At 44.6% G+C, this 21265-nt stretch overlaps 1 protein-coding gene across 5 annotated transcripts in view; it reads right to left on the reverse strand.

Annotated features, from left to right (window-relative positions):
- The window catches only part of ILKAP (ILK associated serine/threonine phosphatase), a 33796-nt gene extending 14190 nt beyond the window's left edge, over window positions 1-19606 (reverse strand). The window contains exons 1-7 of one of the 5 annotated variants that reach the window (XM_063648187.1): window positions 18669-18887; window positions 10195-10260; window positions 10045-10092; window positions 9664-9720; window positions 5251-5370; window positions 3509-3635; window positions 559-665 (exon numbers count right to left, since the gene is read on the reverse strand). In XM_063648187.1, the coding sequence (XP_063504257.1) occupies window positions 559-665; window positions 3509-3635; window positions 5251-5370; window positions 9664-9720; window positions 10045-10092; window positions 10195-10260; window positions 18669-18723 (580 nt within the window). In that variant the 5' untranslated portion in view covers window positions 18724-18887. Of the gene's footprint in view, window positions 1-558; window positions 666-3508; window positions 3636-5250; window positions 5371-9663; window positions 9721-10044; window positions 10093-10171; window positions 10261-18668 lie in introns of those variants that run through there. The other 4 variants (XM_054479421.2, XM_054479422.1, XM_063648188.1 and 1 more) reach the window with 4 other exon arrangements.
- Between the last annotated feature and the right edge of the window lie 1659 nt (window positions 19607-21265).

The following is a 21265-nucleotide window of genomic DNA, read 5'->3' on the forward strand; positions in this document are numbered from 1 at the left end:
GCAATGGTGCAACTGTGGTTCACTGCAGCCTCAACCTCCTGGGGCTCAGAAAATCCTCCCTCGACAGCCTCCTGAGCAGCTGGGACCACAGGAACATACCAACATATCCAGTTACGTTTTTTTTTTTGTAGAGATGGAGTCTCCCTATGTTGCCAGGCTGGTCTCAAACTCCCGGGCTTGAGTGATCTTCTGGCCTTGGCCTACCAAAGTGCTGTGTGAGCCACCGTGCCCAGCCAGAACAATCTCTGTTTCCTCACATATAACACAGTGCCATTTGAAGTTGGTTTTACTAGTTTTCCAATAAAGGCAATACACTAACTGAACCCAAAGACAATTCACAAAAGGTGCCTATCACTTAGAATCATGAGAAGTGCCATTCTAAGTCACACCTGCATGGCCGCTACTCCTGGAAGCCTTGGAGTCCACTCCTCAGCACCACTCTTAAGACTCATCAATGATTCTCTGCTAAAGCCAAAATGACACATCTGACTGCTTCACACAGCCATCCAAACAGCAATAACCAAAATGAGTATCAACTGATTTAGTTCTCAGTCTCACCTTTAGGAAATTTTCTGATTAAGTTCTGATGCAAATTCTGTGCGGCAAATTTTGAGGCTCGAATTCCTCCATGTCCATCAAAAACAGCAAAATATGAAACCCGAGTACTGAAAGAATGAATTGAGAGTTAATCAAATTCTCACAGCAAAAATCACACTTTTCCATTAAAGCTTTTAAATTTTGTCTCAAAGAGTGAACATTAGTAAGTCAGAGGAAGTCACACTGGTTAAGACACCAGTCACACTGTTACAAATGGGAAAAAAAAAGGCTTTAACTGAGACAAATATTTAAATAACTTTCACAGCATTTTATCTTTTTTTTAAAAAAAAAAATACTTGTGTGTGGGCCAGGTGTGGTGGCTCATGCCTGTAATCCCAGCGCTTTGGGAGGCCGAGGCAGGCGGATCACGAGATCAGGAGATCAAGACCATCCTGGCTAACACAGTGAAACCTCATCTCTACTAACAATACAGAAAAATTAGCCGGGCGTGGTGGCAGGCGTCTACAGTCCCAGCTACTCGGGAGGCTGAGGCAGGAGAATGGCGTGAACCCAGGAGGCGGAGCTTGCAGTGAGCTGAGATCGCACCACTGCACTTCAGCCTGGGTAACAGAGCGAGACTCCGTCTAAAAAAAAAAAAAAAAAACACTTTGTGTGTGTGTAGGTGTGGGAGTGTTTCTGGTGAAGACTGCAAGACCTGCTAAAGGTCTAATATTCTAAAAGAGCGGTAACACTTTTCACAGTATTTTACATTAAATGTTTAAAACTCACATTTGCTTCAAAGATCAAGATTTGTTAATTCTGATTTTTCACGACAACAAAACTAAAATTCAGAACTCTGTTCCTATTTAAATCAGATTTGATTTTAAACATTAAGAAACAGATCAAGTTATTTATCGAAAACAGTAAAAAATACAGTCAAGAAATGCGTTGTTAGGTGATTTGGTGTGTGAACATCATAGAACATATTTACCCAAACTAAGACAGCGTAGCTTACTACACACCTAAGCTACATACATGGTAGGGCCTATTGCTCCTAGGCTAAACTGTACAGCATGTTACTGCACTAAATACCATAGGCAGTTGTAACACACTGGTAGTATTTATGTATTTAAACATACCTAAACATAGAAAAAGTACAGTAAACATGGTATTATGGCTGAACATGGCAGCTCACGCCTGTTAATCCCAACACTTTGGGAGGTGGCCAAGGCAGGAGGATCACTTGAGACCAGGAGTTGAAGACCAGCCTGGGCAACATAGCGAGACCCCATCTCTACAAAATTTGTAATCTTATGGGAGCACCATCACATATGCAGTCTATCACTGACTTGATGTTGTTATTCAGCACATGACTGTATAAGAGCAGGGAGGATATTACAGAATTGTTACTCAAATAAATTTTAAATATCTCATTTTTAAAACCTATCTTACTACTCTTATTCCCATTCCCCTTTCAAATTTTGCCAGAAAACCCACATATATGGAATAAAAGACATCAAATAAACTATTTCAAGAAAAAAAAAACCAAAAATGCCTATGAGAAATGACATTTATTCTAGAGAGCTGCTTTTCTTTCAAATTTTTTTGAATTCCTTTTCAATTTAGGACATCCTGAGCCATGAGAAAAAAACCTCATCTGGTTTATAACTCAGAACTGTTCTTACTGCCTGTTATTTGCAAGGCATGATTTAGTGTTCCCAATTAAATTTACACTCAAAGGATCTGCCTTCTTGGGCTCCAGAGGTCCTTTTCCTGGTTTTAATGCAAACCCCAGGCTGGGTGTGGTGGCTCCTGCGAGTAATCCCGGCACTTTGGGAGACCAAGGTAGGAAGATGGCTTGAGCCCAGGACTCTGAGACAAGCCTGAGCAACTTAGGGAGACACTGTCTCTATAAAAAATTCAAAAAATTAGCCGGCTGTGGTGGCACATACCTATGGTCCCAGCTACTCAGGATGCTGAGGTGGGAGGACTGCTTGAGCCTAGGAGGTCAAGCCTGCAGTGAACTGTGATTGTGCCACTGTACTCTAGCCTGAGCAAGACAGCAAGACCGTCTCAACGGGTGTGTATCTCGTCCCCTCTACATATGATCAGCTGCTCTGCAGCAGCCATCACCTCATCTCCATGAGCAGATCTCATCTACTGGACAAATGCCATCAGCCCAAACGGCTCCAGCACATTGTATGTTGATGACCAACTGGTGTCAGTAAAGGTACATAATGTATTTATTATGTAATTCTGAATTATGTAACCTATGTAATATATATTATTAAATATGTACTATAATGTATGTTAACAGCCAACTTAATGTCCTACCTTCTGGTTTCTTTTTCTCCAGGCCCAAGAGCTTATCCAGAAGGCTTCATTTTAGTTTGTATAGTTGCAGCTAATTTTTCATTGTCTGTCTTTTCCTTGTCATCATTTTGACTTTTGTTCTTCCTGGGCCCTGATTATCTATACTAGCTCTGCTTGATCACCATTCATACTTTAATTAGTGGCTTCCAACTCTTATCTTCTAGGTCATGGATTAAAAATATTCTCTGCCAGAAGCTGCTCAGTTGCTGGTAAGGAGTAACACACGCTGCAGAGCCATGTCATGAAGCGTCATCTCCCGTTCAGCAGGGCTGCTCAACCGCGACACTACTGACATTCCAGGCTGAACAATTCTTTGTTGTGGGGCTGCCCTGTGCTTCTAAGATGTTTAGCAGCATCCCTAGTCTCTACCCACCAGACGCCAGTAACAACTCCCTCCCGCAATTGTGACAAAAATGTACCCAAACACTGACAAACGTCCCCTGGGCGGGGAGCAAAATCAACCCCAGCTGAGAATCACTGATGTAGAATCAAGTGATGTGTTAGATTTTCTAGTAAATACAAACTAGCCAGTCCAAAATGCCAGTCAGAACCCAGGAGATGTTAATGCCAGCCGGGCTTCCTACCACATGAGACTCACATGAGGGACGATGGGGGCCTACACTCCTCGGTGATGTCGTTGAGGATGACGTGGGCATCCTGCATCTCCTCCCTCTCACCCTTCCGCTCAGCCACATAGCCCTTCAGACCAAAGATCACCGAAGAGGCTAAGGAAAAGAGAACAAAAAAGCCAATAGAAAACTGTGCCCAACCCTCTGGAAACCCTAGTCCCAGAGCAAATGAGAGGGAACTATGACTGTCTGACTCAGCAATATCCTAATGGCGCAAACAAATAAGCAATACCCCTTAAGGCATCTCCCCAGCTGCAAGTCTATAACTAAAATCGGAGCACTGTTGGACAGGATGAGCTCTAAGAGGTTGCACAGGGACACGAAAGAGGAGTCAGTGAGCACAAAACAACTCTGTCTAGGGTATAAGTCAAAGCACCAGGGCAAGGTATGTGCTGCCATCCCAGAGAAGTGAGATTCAAATCAGGGGAAAGGATCATGTGCAAATTAGTCTTGTGATAATTGAATAAGGACAAATGCAAGTCAGTCAGACAAATGCAAGTCAGTAAAGTCTGTCTCAAAAGCCCTTAAGATGCCCTGAAAATACATATTTCCATGTTCAAGGCTGGTGAAGAATTTGAACAAACAGTAAGATCGGTTGCTTTTACTTCAACTGAGGAAGAAAAAGATAAAAGATTCCAATGCAGGCAGAGATCTATTTACATTTAATGGTTAGACGCATTTAAGCTTATTTTCTGATACCTAATGCCAGACAAATAATAAAATGAACACTGTGAAGAGCTGTCTTCTGGGAAGTGACAAGCTAAGCTGAAGATGACATCTTCCCAGCAAAGCTACAAGTGGGTTTTTTCACATACCTCTGCCTGCATCATACAGCTTTCACTGAGGTAATCTGTGACAAAGGACAATGCAGTCAATGAAAATCCCACAGCTCGGGCCGGGCGCGGTTGTTCACGCTTGTAATCCCAGCACTCTGGGAAGCCAAGGCGGGCAGATCACGAGGTCAGGAGATTGAGAGCATCCTGGCTAACATGGTGAAATCCCGTCTCTACTAAAAATACAAAAAACTAGCCAGGCGTGGTGGAGGGCGTCTGTAGTCCCAGCTACTCGGGAGGCTGAGGTAGGAGAATGGCGTGAACCCGGCAGGCAGAGCTTGCAGTGAGCCGAGATGGTGCCACTGCACTCCAGCCTGGGCGACAGAGTGAGACTCCGTCTCAAAATAAAAAAATAAAAAAAAAAAAAGAAAGAAAATCCCACAGCTCAAGAATACTTTAGTACCACAACTGAAGTATTCTCTTTAGTTAATACTTTTCGTTTTCTTCCTCACTAACTTTGACAAGTTACACAACCGACTACAAATTTCAACGGCTTTTTCCAGGCTTAGGGAAGCTGCCTACTAAGCTAAATCACATAATTCAAAGCACTAATTGACAAACTGCAAACAAAGATTGACTAGGTGGTCAAAAAACTAACCATTCACTGCAGAAGGCTAAGAAAAAAACCACCTGTATTTTTTAACTCTTGAGGAACAAATGTAGGTTTCCTATCTGATCAAAGGTAGGATCAGAGATAGATGTACATGAAAAGAGAAAGCACAGAGAAACTTGGAAATTCATTTGCAAAAAGGGAACCCTACTCATTTCTTAAATACAGACATAAAAAGAAAGTATTATTAGAAAGCTGAAACTGGTTTTGCTCTGGGTTGTTTTAAAATATGAAGTCTAATACATTTGTTTTCAAATTGTCTGAAAACCTTTACAAACTTTCTTTTCCACAAGCTCTTCACTGCCATTCTTCTCTTCCTCGGAGGTTTTTCTCTTTGCTCCTTTCCCTTCATTCTTTACCATCTGGGATATTGACGTGGCAAGAGAACCTGGAAACAAAGTAAAAGCCAGACAGAAACACAGCTGTAGACTGTTGGAAAAAGTCACTAGTAGACCGGGCTTCATCCTAGCACTCAAAGACAAGGTCATTTCAAGCAAGGACTGGCAGACACAGGCAGACCCAGGAGTTGTGTCTTCATGGTTGGCGGGGGGGGGGGCAGGGGCGGGGTCCCCCAGTGAGAGAACATAAAGTTAAGATCCAGGCCCTGAGTCAAACTGACCCTGCTGAAGGGGTTTGTAAAAGACTTTTCCCAGTGGTAAAAATACATGGTTTTTTTCGGCCTGGAGCATATACATGTTTTTATATCCACAGGCTCTTAGTGTTAAACAAACACTTACAAAATCTGTAAGCAAACTAACATATCCTAATCACGTTCCAAAAAGTAACAAGTACCCGAAAAGGCTCAAAATGAGGTAAATGGCAGCCTTTAAGAACTGTAATACATCCTTTCAAAGGCAAAATAAGGCTGCCACAGCTGTTCCCACTAGCAAAAGGATGAATCTGTACTCAAAGCTAAGGGAATCTGCAGTGTATGTGTTTGAAATGAGAAAAGTCAAGTTTCAAAGAGGTGTGCAACTTAACCTTTCAGTCTCAGCTGTCTTCACCTGTGTGTAACATGGTAAGAATACTGTCATCTCAAAGGGATGTTTGAAAATGGGTTAGGACAAGTAGGAAGAGCATTTGTCACAGTGCCTAACACATCAATCTCCAATAAGGGCAGCTGCTGTCCTAATAAATGACTTGAAATGTTCTCTGCATTTAGGTATAAAAGTATGCAATAGCCAGATGCAGTGGTACATGCCTGCAGTCACAGCTACTTCCGGAGACTGAGGCAGAAGGATCACTTCAGCCCAGGCATTTCAGACCTGCCTGGGCAAAGTAGTAAGACGCTTCTCTTAAAAAAAAAAAAAAAAAAAAAAAGATGCAAGTACTTGTTTACTTACTCAACCTACTCTTTGCCAGACATTTCTTTTTCTTTTTGTTTTTGACACAGGGTCTCATTCTGTCACACAGACTAGAATGCAGTGGTATGATCATAGTTTACTGCAGCCTCCAACTCCTGTGTTCAAGTGATCCTTCCACCTCAGCCTCCTGAGCAGCTGGGACTGAAAGCAGGAACCACTACTAGACCCAGCTAATTTTTTAATTTCTTTTGTAAACACAAGGTGTCTTTTTTTTTTTTTTCTTTGAGACGGAGTCTACTCTGTCGCCCAGGCTCGAGTGCAGTGATGCAACCTCAGCTCACTACAACCTCCACCTCCTGGGTTCAAGCGATTCTCCTGCCTCAGCCTACAGGTGTGCACCATCACACCCAGCTAATTTTTGTATTTTTAGTAGAGACAGAGTTTCACCATGTTGGGTAGGCTGGTCTCGAACTCCCTGTGTCAGACATTTCTTAGTGCTGAGGAAAAAGTAATGAAAATGTTCCTGCCCTCAAGAAGCGTAAATTAGTTGCACAAGGCCCTATTTCTGCAACAGTATAACATAATACACATATGCATCCTGCATAATGCAACACAGATGTTTCCAACAGTATCTCTCCCAAAGGTCTCCATTAGTGTCCTGTGGCTTACTGTACAGGTTCCAGTTTTCCCCATATGGATGTGAAACTATCTTCCTTTAAAATTCCCAAACAGATGGCCAGGTGTCGTGGCTCACACCTGTCATCCCAGCACTTTGGGAGGCTGAGATGGGCAGATCATCTAAGGTCAGAAGTTCAAGACAAGCCTGACCAACATGGCAAAACCTGGTCTCTAATTAAAATACAAAAAATTAGCCGGGCATGGTAGTGCCTGTAATCCCAGCTACTTGGGAGGCTGAGGCACGAGACTCACTGGAACCCAGGAGGCGGAGGCTGCAATGAGCTGAGATCTCGCCACTGCGCTCCAGCCTAGGCGACAGAGCAAGGCTCCATCTCAAAAAAAAAAAAAAAAAGAAAGAAAAAGGCCAGGCGTGGCGGCTCATGCCTGTAATCCCAGCACTTTGGGAGGCAGAGGCAGGCGGATCATGAGGTCAAGAGATTGAGACCATCCTGGCCAACATGGTGAAACCCCGTCTCTACTAAAAATACAAAAATTAGCTGGGTGTGGTGGCATGTGCCTGTAGTCCCAGCTACTCGGGAAGCTTAGACAGGAACTTGAACCCGGGAGGCAGAGGTTGCAGTGAGCCGAGATCACAACACTGCACTCCAGCCTGCCAACAGAGTGAGACTGTCTTAAAAAAAAAAAAAAAAAAAGAAAAAAGAAGAAAAGAAAAATAATAAAATTTCAAAACAAAGACATCTTACAGCTTTGTTACTGACTTCTAAGCAAATTACACTGTAGTCTGAGAATGTAGTCTGTACAAGAAACAGATTATTGAGGCTTATTTTATAGCTTAGTACGTAATCAACTTTTGTAAATGGTTCCTGCCCGCTTAAGAATGTGTTATCGGGCCGGGCAAGGTAGCTCACACCTGTAATCCCAGCACTTTGGGAGGCCGAGGCAGGCGGATCACGAGGTCGGGAGATGGAAACGATCCTGGCTAACATGGTGAAACCCCATCTCTACTAAAAATACAAAAAAATTAGCCAGGCATGGTGGCCGGTGCCTGTAGTCCCAGCTACTTGGGAGGCTGAGGCAGCAGAATGGCATGAACCTGGGAGGCAGAGCTTGCAGTGAGCTGAGATCGCACCACTGCACTCCAGCCTGGGTAACAGAGCGAGACTCAGTCTCAAAAAAGGAAAAAAGAAAAACAACGTGTTATCAGCTGGGTGCAGTGGCTCACGCCTGTAATCTCAGCACTTTGGGAGGCTGAGGCAGACAGATCACAAGGTCAAGAGTTCAAGACCAGCCTGGCCAATATGGTAAAACCCTGTCTCTACTAAAAATACAAAAATTAGCCAGGCATGGTGGCACACACCTGTAGTCCCAGCTACTCAGGAGGCTGAGGCAGGAGAATCGCTTAAACCCGGGAGGTGGAGGTAGCAGTGAGCCAAGATTGCGCCACTGCACTCCAGCCTGGGTGTGAGACTCCGTCTCAAGAAAAAAAAAATGTGTTAACTTCTCAAGAAATCTAAAACACTAGACCCAAGATTATATATCCAAAAAATTAAGCTTGTTAATAGTGTTATGTAAATCTTCTAAATTTTTACTACTTTGCCTTTTGTCCTGTAGATAACTAAGAGACAGCTATGCTGTATCTTCATTTCTTCTATTAAATCCCTTAACAGCCTTCTTTGAACATATTAACTTTCCTTTTTTTTGGAGACAGAATCTCGCTCTGTCACCCAAGCTGGAGTGCAATGGCGTGATCTCAGCTCACTGCAACCTCTGCCTCCCGGGTTCAAGTGACTCTCCTGCCTCAGCCCCCTGAGTAGCCGGGACTACAGGCACGTGCCACCACGCCTGGCTAATTTTTGTATTTCTAGTAGAGACAGGGTTTCGCCATGTTGCCCAGGCTGGTCTTGAACTCCTGACCTCAAGTGATCTACCCACCTTGGCTTCCCAAAGTGCTGGGATTATAGGCGTGAGCCACCGTGCCCAGCCAGAACATATTAACTTTCATTACAACTAAGGGTACTATCTTTATTGGGAAGGTTTCAGGCTACACTGTGAGTGTGAGGATGCTGCAATTTTTTGGTATGGGTCTATAGCCCTGAAGATTGAGAATTCTTATGTAAGATGACTGTAGTACTTTTTCTAAAATATAGAAAACATACCTGCATACGAAATGGGATTACCTGCATTCCCCACTGCCCCCACACCATCTATCTCCCAACCTCTCCTAACCCTCACCTTCCCCAACCAGAGGAGCTCTACCTAAGTTCTCATGAGACAGAATCATACCTTTGCCGCAATGGCAACAGGAATCTGCTCTATTCTTCCCTTCTACTTAATTAGGATGGGAAAAGGAACATTTTCAGGAGGAGGTAGAGCCAATGCTACTAGCCTTGATACATTTGAGTCAAGCACTCTGTTTACCAAGGCAAATCAAATAATGAACTCTGAATTTTTAAAAAATGTTAATAACAAAGTTAAGAGTAAATTAGTGAACTCTTCATTCTTAAAGGCAGTTCCAACAATCTGAACCTCAAGAAGTTAATATCACCAGAAAGTGATACGGTATTATCTTATCTTTGTGCTTCCAATTAATGTGCCTGTTTATAGTTTTCTTAAACCTTATGCTGTATTATGACTTAATGTCATCCAAAATCCTGTTAAAACCTATACATAAATTTCACATAAGAGTAAAATACTACGTATGATTTCCATCAGCACCTTGGATTTTTCCTACCACTTACCCGAATCGCCACTGCTAGCGGGTGGGAGATCATCAAAAAGCAAAGGTCCCCCTGATCCTGAAACACAGCAGAACACTTAGTGAGCCCACAAAAAATACGTAAGGCTTAAGTTTCAGAATCCATCCCACCAGGACACCTATGTAGGTTACTGAAATAAACTCAAAACTTTTGCGTCAATCCAGTGGCAACTCATACTGCAGTGAATAATATCTTGAACCTATTTTAAAGTCCTATTATTTCAAAGGAAATAAAAATCTGCCTTAAAAAGTTAAATTGTACTTCAGGTAGTAAAATAAATACTCAAATGAACCAGAGAAAACTGCTCCACATTTCCTCGCAGTACTTCTCAGGGCTAGTGACTAGCAGATTTTTCTGCCTTACCTGATGCCATGGATTCAAAACTTAAAGACAGTCCAACACCTAAAACATCTGTGTGTTGAAAATGGGGGAAAGGGAAAAAGATTGAGACAACTACAATCCCAGGATGAGTAGAGACGTTGACACACACCTGGGAGAGCCTGAAGACTGTACCTGAGTCAGTACTGCTGGCCGGAGGGAGGTCATCAAAGAGCAGGGGTCCTTTCTGAGCTTCTTTCCCTAAAACACAGAAAACCTGTTTAGAGAGCATATGGTCATCACCCAGGACAGATTTTCAAAGAGGAAGATCATGTGGTCTCCCCTGCTTTAAGACAAGTTTGCTATTACATTCTAATTTTCTCCTTTCTGTTGGGCAAATTTTTAAAAAATATTTTCTTAACAGCTTTTTTAATATGGACATCTGTTTCCAACAGTTACAGTCAACATAAAAGCAATGATTGATGCCCTAACAGGCATTCTCAGGGCCACTGAATATTTTGAGGAAAACAAGTATTTTCTTGATAATTTCATTATTGAAAGCATGAAACATTTAAAAGTCTTTCTTTAAAATAGAATCCTGGGAAGAAAAAAAACTGATTCTAGACCAGGAAAACAATACTTGAGACTTCAAAAGATAGACATTCAGAAATTTGGGGCGGGGTGGAGGAGGGGCCTTCAAAGACCTACAGGTTTATAAAAATCCTATTTCAGTAACATTCTGCAAGGGAAGAAAATCTGTTGGAACCTGGTGTCCCTAGCCCCAGCACAGTGCCCGATTCAATAAATAGCTATGGCGAAAATAAGGAGTTTCAGGTAACCAAAGACAGCCTCAGGAGAAAGTCAGGAAACTCTTTTAACAAAAAATGTGAAGATCTACACTCCAAAAATATGTCTTAAATGTTTCATGCCCAATTATCTTTTTTCACATAAAATTTAACCACCATTCCTTATTATCCAGCTTTTTCCTGAAATTCTGTTTAAGCTATTAGATATCTGAACTGGCACACAAGAATCCAAGTTGAAAGTATACACATTCACCTCCTGCAAAGTTCAACACACCAACCAAACACACCAGCTTTATCCCACCTCTTGTTCCTCAGAGTTCAAGTATAACAATGTGCTCATTTAGGCCAGGCGCAGTGGCTCATGCCTATAAACCCAACACTTCGGTAGGCTGAGGTGGGAGGACTGCTTGAGTCCTGGAGTTCGAGACCAGCCTGGACAACATGGCAAAAAAATGTCTACGAAAAAAATACAAAAATTAGCCAGGTGTGGTGGCAGGCGCCTGTAGTCCAAGCTACTCAGTAGGCTGAGGTGGGAGGATCACCTGAGCCCAGGGAGGCCAAGGCTGCAGTGAGCCATGATTGGGCCACTGCACTCCAGCCTAGGCAACACAGTGAGACCCTGTCTCAAAAAAAAACAGTACTCACTTAAAAACCAATTCGCTTTTTTTGTTGTTGTTGAGACTGAGTCTCACTCTGTTGCCCAGGCTGGAGTGCAGTAATGTGATCTTGGCTCACTGCCTCCACCTCCTGGGTTCAAGCTATTCTCCTGCCCCAGCCTCCTGAGTAGCTGAGATTACAGGCGCACACCACCATGCCCAAATAATTTTTGTATTTTTAGTACAGACATGGTCTCACCATATTGACCAGGCTAGTCTTGAACTCCTGACCTCAAGTGTTCTGCCTGCCTCAGCCTCCCAAAGTGCTGGGATTACAGGTGTAAGCCACCATGCCTGGTCTAATTTTTGTATTTTTAGTAGAGACGGGGTTTCACCATGTTGGCCAGGTTGGTCTCAAACTCCCGGCCTCAAGTGGTCCAGCCGCCTCAGCCTCCCAAAGTGCTGGGATTACAGGTGTGAGCTACTGTGCCAGGCCAAACACCAATTCACCTAAACAAATAAATTTATATCCCCCAAGAGGGTCATCCCTATCATCTTTTTGCCTCCATTTAGAAATGAGCTGGGGATACTTTCTTCTTTTAAAAACAAAAGCTTTAATTAAAAATGTATAAACTTAAGGGAATGAAATTTCTCCCGGGGTCTTTGGGTCAGAAGTACCTAAAATACACAAGAAATTCCTGAGTTAACAAAAAATAACTATTTTGCTTTATATTCCTAATGCAAATGGGAAAATGTATTCTAATCCTTCAGGATGACCCTAAACAAATTAAGGAATTGCAAATACTTTCACTTTTCTTACAAGTGACATAAAGACTCTATTAGAAGTATGCAAGAAGCAGAAGAAAGCCATTAAAAAGTATTGAGTATGGCCAGGTGTGGTGGCTCACACCTATAATCCCAGCACTTTGGGAGGCCAAGGTCAGGACTGAGGTCAGCAGTTCGAGATGAGCCTGACCAACATGGTGAAACCCTGTCTCTCCAGAAATACAAAAATTAGCTAGGCAGGGTGGCGGGTGCCTGTAGCCCCAGCTACTTGGGAGGCTGAAGCAGGAAAACAGCTTGAACCTGGGAGGCGGAGGCTGCAGTGAGCTGAGATAGCGCCACTGCACTCCAGCCTGGGGGACAAAACCAGACTCTGTCCCCACCACCCAAAAAAAGTATTTAGGATAACCATTACTCAATGTATTAATCCACTTACAAGAATTCCTAATATCCCGAAGTAGGTCACTTTTGCCCAAACATTGGGTCTAACAATCACAACGTCCATTCTCCGGACAGACTCAAAAACCACATGAGATGATCCAGACAATCACGCTGCATTCAGTGGTGTCACACAGCCAGATGTCTTAGGACAAGGGAGGGGACATTTACAGGTAACAGCCCAACCTGAAGAGCAAACAACCCTTCCGCTTGTACCAGGTCATATTTTAATTTTTGAATTAACTTGCCCATCTAAACCAGGTCTTTCCACTGCCACTGTACAAGGGGGGAAGTCTTCTTTTACCCAGGTAATAAATATATTTTCAGTTCTTGCAAGCATTCCTCACAATGCAACTTACAGCTTAGTATTAATACTAGCCTGGCCCCCTCTCCTTTGGCTACAATTCAGTCAGATGGTGCCCCAAACTGAGCCCCATCCCCAGGGAACTGCCTATCACCTTCTTTCTCACTGTGGAATACTATGAGAGGTATTTCAATTAAACACAATGAGACCACCTTACATTTTGCTGGCCACAACTGGGAATGGCTTCTAAAAATGATAATACTGCCTGCCTGTCAGGCACTATTCTAAGAGCTCCATACATCTTCTCATTTAATTCTTATGAGATAGGTACTATTATTATTTACCGATGAAAAAACTGAGGCACTGAGGTCAATTACCTGTTCAAGATCACAGAGCCAGTAAGGAGTGGAGTGGGGATTCAAAACCATGCAGTCCATGCTCTTAGTGAGGTACTATGCTGCCTCCATACATTGGCACCCTTCCAGAAACTTCACAAACATCAACTCATTTTACCCTTACAACAATCCTATGATGATAATCCTGAGATTTTATAAAATCTCTGCTTTTGCATCATCAAAAGGATCTAACTTAGAAGTCTGTATGTGGATTCTTAAAAAAAAAAAAACTATAGGTCATAGATACATAAGGAAACTACTGATTAGTCAAAACCTTAGATGCTTTTTTTTTTTTTTAAATTGAGACAAGAGTATCGCTCTGTGAGCCAGGTTGGAGTGCAGTGGTGTGATCACAGCTCACTGCAGCCTTAACCTTCTGGGCTCAAGCAATCCTCCCTCATCAGACTCCCGAGTAGCTGAAACTACAGGCATACACCACCATGCCCAGCTAATTTTTTAACTTTTTGTAGAGATGGGGTCTCACTATGTTGCCCAGGTTGGTCACGAACTACTGTACTCAAGCAATCTTCCTGCCTCAGCATCCCAAAGTGCTAGGATTACAGGTGTGACCCACTGCTCCAGGCCCTTACATTCTATTTTGAATAAACTGAAATTCAAAGCATTGGGGGCTGCAATCATTGGACAAAGTGTGACCCTGACCTAAAAATCTGGAAGAGGCCCCTCCCCCAATCTTAAAAATATTAGAACCCTAATAAGAATACAAGACTAAAAATGTTCATTAATCATAGTTAATCTCACCTAGAACTTTTTTTTTTCCCCCAGTTATCTATATTCTGGAGCTAAGTCTACCGGAAGTTATATACTATGCTGAGAAAAATACCCTTGGGTTGATCATATTCAGGTTAAAGGTTGCTGTATCCAATAAAGTTAAAAAAGGATGTTAAAATATTTTGCCTAAATTGTTTTTTATACCTCAATTTTTTCAACTATAAAATAAATCCAGGTGTTTTCCAAACACCACACAGGTATTATCAGAAAAAAGGGGGGACAGGTTCCACCACACCCCCCAACCACAGTATGAGTTTAGTGTATCCTTTCCACTTTCCTTAATGCTCACGTACATGGACTCATGCATTTTAATTTGTAGAAGACAGAGTCATACTCTACACAATACTCCACATATATCGTTCACATAACCCATCAAGGCATGCTCCAGGCCAACACACCTGAGTCTAATTCTTTCTCTCCAACAGCCACACATGGGAAGCATCTCCACTCATTCGACCAGATCCTTACTGATGGGTTCAAGCTTTTCCCAGTTCTTCATATGATAAGTGACGCCACAATCAACAACCTGATACATGTATTCCTGCTTAATCTGCTAGACTGCTCATCAAAGGATATTAGTTTAAATCTGACAGAAGCCAAAATTTCTAGTGGGTTTTATTTTTTCCTATTAATTCTGTGAGCCTTTCTTATACCCTTAGTAATGTATATTGCAATTATTTTCTCAGTTTGTCTTTTGCCTTTATAGTATCATTTGTCCTGCAGAAATTTTAAATTTTTACATAGTCAAATTCACTTTTTTATGACTTTTTTCTTGTTCAACCCTGTAGTTTTACAATCTGTTTTCCTCTAATACCTTAACCTTTATTTTATGTTCAAATATTCATTTTTTTTTTTTAATTGTAGAGACGGGGTCACACGAAGTTGTGCCAGGCTCTTCTCAAATTCCTGGCCTCAAACCATCCTCCTGCCTTGTTCCCCCAAAGTGCTGGGATTACAAGTATGAGCCATCGAGCCCAGTCTCCAATTTATTAAAATTATTTTTAAGATGGTGTGGCCATCAAATATTTTATTTCGTCCTCAACAACTGACCATCAATTTTTAAAGTACTAGTGTAGCAACCAAATAAGTAAAAGAACCACCCTATAAAAGTGAAACCAAGTTACTGGCAAAGCAATTTTAAACCATGACACCTTCAACTGACATACATGGATTGTCAATATAAGCTGCCAATCTTAAAGACATCAAGTCAGCACTTTTATGGGTATGACATAGAAAAGTTCCATTTCTGCCTGATATGAACAAACACTTCTTTTTTTTAGGTAAAATATATACATCTTTCCTTTAAAAAACTTGATTCATTCAGCAATTAAAACTTTTAAGGGCTTGGATGAAAACTACTAATTTAGCAAAATACCTGAAATATTTAGTGCATTCTATGTATTTTTCTAGATTATAAACATTTAAGAGGTTTAGGGGTGGGAACATTAGATGCAACGTTTAAAACAAAAATAAAAAGATCTAAACAAAATATTAATACATTTGATGTGATATAAGCAGTGTAGTATTCTCCCTTTGGACACCCAGTGCTTTCCCATAATTCATTTAAGACTGCATTTTTCCACTTTTAAACAATTGTTAATGGCTCAGCCAGGCACAGTGGCTTACGACTGTAATCCCAGCACTCTGGGAGGGCCAAGGTGGGCAGAACACTTGAGCCCCAGGAGTTCAAGAGCAGCCTGGGCAACATGGCAAAGTCTTGTCTCTACAAAACATACAAAAATTAGCTAGCTGTGGTGGTGCGCACCTGTAGTCCCAGCTACCAAGGAGGCTGAGGTGGAAGAATCACCTGTGCACACGGAGGTCGAGACTGCAGTGAGCTGTGTTTGTGTCACTGCACTCCAGCCTGGTCAACACAATGAGGCTGTCTCAAAAACAATAACCCTGGCTAACATCTATAAAACACTACACATTCTACCCCACACTATGCACAGCACCAGACATACTGTACTAATTTGTACAGTAACAGTGGGAAGTGTCACCCCTTTTTACAGATGTAGGAATAGCCACAGAAGGCAGAGTAAGTGAAGAGCTGGATTCTAAACCAAATAGTCTGGTTACACCTCCTGAACAACTTTTCTTGCGCTCTGTGAAAATAACGAGGTCTTTTATTGTTCACTGCATTGGAGATTTGTGGTATCCACATACCATGTGTGAGGGTCACGATGCACAGTTTAGACTCATTACTCCATTCACTTTAGCAATCAATATGATTTATTCAAAGTATGGTTTTTTTTTTTAATCACAGTATTTTCACAAGCATGTGAAACCAGATTCTGTTCTTGTACAAACGATTTTAACCTGTCAAATCTCATCTTGTTGGTTGTAGCTAACAGCCTGCAATGATAACTATGGATCCCAATTGTCACTCATTTTAGTACTTATCCCTCTCAGCTTCCAATCGTCTACAAATTCTGAGATCTTCTTCGTTTTAAAGCTATTTTTAAAAATACACTCAGCCAAGCAGGACCTGTTGACAATGTCAGTGCCCTCCTGGCAGATGGGGAGCAGTTGACCAATCCATTTTCAGGGGGGCCAGCAGTTTAAACACCATGCACCCCCTCTGCCACCCTTTCAGCTCAGTCAAGGTTGGAAACTGAGTTTGGAAAAAACGGCAACAGGATGTACCTTTCCCACTGTATCTGGCAAAAGGCTGCTAAGGTGCCAACTTATGAGATTCTGAGTTGCCAGGTTTTTTGTCAGTCAAGGGAGCCTACTCCTGAGCAGAACCTAATTGCAGGTAAAAAGCAAATGGAGATTTTAAGACTCATAGGTTTACACGCACACTGGTGAATCCAAATGCTGCCCCAAATATATTCAGATAGAAACTATACTCCACTGACAGAGAAAAAAGACTGCTACACAAAGCCAATTTTTACCCACAGCTAAAACCGTGGTTATTTTGAAAATGAATGGCTGAGTCAAGTTCAAAGACTCCAGGACCAGTTACTGAGATGCTCTGTACCATCAGAACGGTCAGTGGGGGCAGGGCGCGGTGGCTCACACCTGTAATCCCAGCACTTAGAGAGGCTGAGGCGGGCGGATCACCTGAGGTCAGGAGTTCAAGACCAGCCTACCCATCATGGTGAAACCCCGTCTCTACTAAAAATATAAAAATTAGCTGGGTGTGGTGGTCGGCGCCTGTAATCTCAGCTAGTAGGGAGGCCGAGGCAGGAGAATTGTTTGAACCCGGAGGTTGCAGTGAGCTGAGATCTCGCCATTGCACTCCAGCGGGGGCGACAAGAGCCAGACTCCGTCTCAAAAAGTAAAATAAAATAAAATGTTTTCTTGCCCAGAATTACTGCAAATCACAAGCCTGCTCATCCTTGGAAGCTCAATTCAAACACTGCCTCCTTCCCCAGTCTCTCGGTGCGCGACAGTCCCTCCTCAAGAGTCCTAAGCATTTCCCACAGTCATTAACTTTTGCCAGTTTTAATTACCGTAATTAGTACCCTTCAGAAAGCAGCTCTTAGAAAGCGAAGGCTGGGCCTTACTCACCTCCGTCTGCCCTACAACAGCAGCTCCCAAACCACTAGTCTCCAGCCCCCGCTGGGTTGGCCTGGGGATTTAGTAACAGATTCGGAAACCCCACTCTCAGGGATTTGGATTTATTGGGGCTGAGGTGGGCCTGGAAATCTGAATGTCTTAAGTTTTCCAGGTTTTCTGCCCGCAAGTTAAATTTGGTAATAAGGTCCTAAACTACAACATCAAGCTGGAAGTCTTGCAATATGAAATATTCACGCGTTTTGACAAATGAAACCCGGAGACTGTAACCCACAGGACGCAGGGATCAACACAGGCCCTGTTTCACGCTGCTAGGATGCTGAGCTCAAACCACAGCCCACAGGGACTCCCACTGGCAGGGGCCAGGGCTTAGCAGATGAGCGGACCCCTCAACTTTAAGGAGAGGGGGAACTTCCCGTGGACCAGGAAAAAAAAAAAACACTATCGTTAATTATCACAAAATCATAGGATGACAGAGGAGGCATCCTGTCTCCCAGGCTTCAAAAACACGAAGGATTAAGATAGTGATTAATTCAATCTCCTGTGCAAATAAAAATGCCAAGCCCCTGAACTCGCACCGGCCCGGAACGCGGCCGTTCCACAGTCCGCGGGTGAAGTGCGGCCCGGAAGCCGCGGGCGGGCGACACGCAAGGCAGACCGGGCCGCGGGTGGAATCGGGGCGCAGGGGCCCGCGGGGCCGCCGGGCGTTCAGAGCTGGTCCCTCGGGTCGGCCCACGCGGTCGCGCCGGCGCCTTTCACCGCCACGCAGAGGGGCCGTGGCCACGACGGCGCGGCCCTTTCCTTCCTGCGTAGCGAAAATGGCGGAGCGGCCTCTCCAAGCTCCGCGAGCGACCGGGCCTCCGACAGGGCCGCCAGTGGGCCGGCCGGGACCTGGCCAGGCAGGAGCAGGCCCCGTGCAGCCCGCGCCGCCCGCCGCCTCCCAGCGCGGGCGCCGCCTCAGCCGCCCCGGGCCTCAGGCCGCCCCCATTCCGCCTCCTCTCCCTTCCCTGGCCGGCCCCGCGGCAACGCCGCTTACCGGCAGCCGGGCGCGGCGAGCGCTCGGGCTCCGGCAGGTCCCCGAAAAGGTCCATGGCGGAGGCTGGGCGGCGGCGGCAGCAGCGGCAGACGCTCAGCCCGCGAGCAGCGGCCGGGCTCCACACCCCGGGCGGGCGGCAGCAGCGGGCGAGCGACGGGCAGGGGCGGCCGGCGCCGTCAGTCACCTGCAGTGAGAGCCCCGGACGCCACCAATCGGCGCGCGGCGTGGCCCGGCCGCCCCAGAAGGCTGCGCGCGGGCAGGGCGGGGCGGCTGGAGCTGCGGGGCGGAGGGAGGGGGCGGTGCGGTGCGCATGCGCATGGGCCGTTCCCGCGCCCCGACTGCGAGCTGGGCGGGCGGCGCCGCTTGGGCCCCGCGGTGTTTCCCGCCTTGGCGAACCCCGGACCTCTCCTGCTTTTCCTTGGCAGGGGGTGTCCGATTTCTGTCAAGTTTCGTTGAGTTCCTGTCCAAGAAGCCCTGTCCAGAGAGAAACGTCTGAGCTGAAGGGCAGCCCTTGATGCCTGGGAAGGCTTTCTGGAGCTCTTGCCATCTCTTCGGCTCGTCCTTTCACCACGGCGTGCCTGGTTTCTGGCCTGTTTTAGAGACTGAGAAACCGAGGCTTGGATGGAGCGGCCCTGGGCGTCAGGACGGAAACCTCAAAAGATGCCGGAGGGAAAGGAGGCATTCCCTGACCTGTCTGCACCCACTGGTCTCTGTGGGGAGCGGAGAAGAGGGGCTCCTCCTTGATGGTGTCCCCCTCCATGCCTGTAAAGAGAAAGGCGGCCACTGACATCGGGGAGCTGGCCTGGTTCTGCAGCCAGGACTTGGGGTTGGTCTGGCACAAACAGCTAGGCCTGGGTGTTCTCTTTGAATGTGAACAATTTCATAAAACACCAACATCAGGCCATGATACAGATCAAGAGAAAAAACCAGACCACTGTATAATCAAGTCTGAACACAGACAAAACAGGAACACTGTCCAAGCCGCAAAAGTGACCACATTCCCCTCGTCTTGGCCAATAAGAGTGATTGCTGCTTCTTTACCATTACATGTTTAGCCTTTGTCTCGTCCTCCTGCCGTCTAGATAAGCTTCGTCAAGATATCCAATCATGGAATCCTCCTCTTCCTGACATCCAATCCGGAGCAAAGGCCCGTTTCCATAAATGTTTCCCCAAATCAACTAACACAAACCCAAATCTTACACGTCCGTTCCAACACCGTTTACCCAAGTTCCCCAGGTTATGTGGTCTCCCTCCATGCAAAGAGTTCAGCCCAGTTCATTCCGGGGCAGATGTGTTTCTGGCGCTCTCTGGCTGTAGGACGTGGAGGGAGCCCAACAAGGCTTCATGCCTCTCATCTGCGTGGCTTCTCACTAGCAAGCATTTGAGATCTTCATGCTGCCTCCTCCATTACAGCAGAAACACTCACAATGCTTGTAACAGTTAAAGAAAGAGGAAAGGAACACAAAACACGGCTCAACATTAAAAGACAGGTTTATTCTCTGAAATAAACCTGAGAGGGGATTCTGGCCAATTTCGATCAGGAGTACTCTCTCTTACAGACTAAGCATTCTCTCTTACAGACTAAGGATATTTAAGGGTTTTGGAAGTGGGGGAACGTTTATTGCAGAGTTGGAATGTCTCTGGTCGGAGGGGAGGCTATTGGAGGGGAGGCTATTTCAGGGTTAGCGTGTTTCTGGTTGAAGAGGGGTTTATCTTAGGGTTGGAATATTTCTGGTTATGCTGACATTAGCTATTAGGCTGATGTTTTGGGTAGGATTTAGGTGGTTTTTTAATCAAAGGGAACTTAGGAAGGTGGTGTTTGTCCAAGATGGCAATGCTCCTGCTCTGTCAATCCAGTCTCTATAGTTATGAAAAGGACGACGGGCAGCACATTTTTTCTGGCTACTTCCTGCTGGGGGAGTGAGCAGAGAGTTCTTTGGTTTCAGAATGATTGCAGGAGTAATGCTGTCTGTAGATGTTTTTGGGTAATTTTTGTCTGTGAGATGGCCATGATCCTTCTGGTTAAAAATCTTTGAAAAAGGTGGCAGGCGCGGTGGCTCACGCCTGTAATCCCAGCACTTTGGGAGGCCAAGGCGGGTGGGTCATGAGGTCAGGAGATCGAGACCATCCTGGCTAACATGGTGAAACCCCGACTCTACTAAAAATACAAAAAAAAATAGCCGGGTGTGGTGGCAGGCGCCTGTAGTCCCAGCTACTTGGGAGGCTGAGGCAGGAGAATGGCGTGAACCCGGGAGGCGGAGCTTGCAGTGAGCCCAGATCTCCCCACTGCACTCCAGCCTGGGCGACTGAGCAAGACTCCGTCTCAAAAAAAAAAAAAAAAAAAAAAATCTTTGAAAAAGGTTAATTAAGCAGGGTAAGAACATTATTCCTAGGCATATTTTTAGGAGAGGGCCCAGGAATGGGATGACCCATATTAGGACTTTGTTTTTAAACCAAGAATTTATTTGGTTGTCTTGTTATTCTCTTAGCTTTTTAGCCCTTTCTTTAAGTTCTTGAGCAGCGTCTCTTACTAGGCCCGATTGGTTGAGATAGAAGCAACATTTTTTGCCCAATGAGAGGCAGAGGTCCCGTCTTTC

Source organism: Pongo pygmaeus, chromosome 11, assembly GCF_028885625.2.
Source record: "Pongo pygmaeus isolate AG05252 chromosome 11, NHGRI_mPonPyg2-v2.0_pri, whole genome shotgun sequence".
Classification (NCBI taxonomy): domain Eukaryota; kingdom Metazoa; phylum Chordata; class Mammalia; order Primates; family Hominidae; genus Pongo; species Pongo pygmaeus.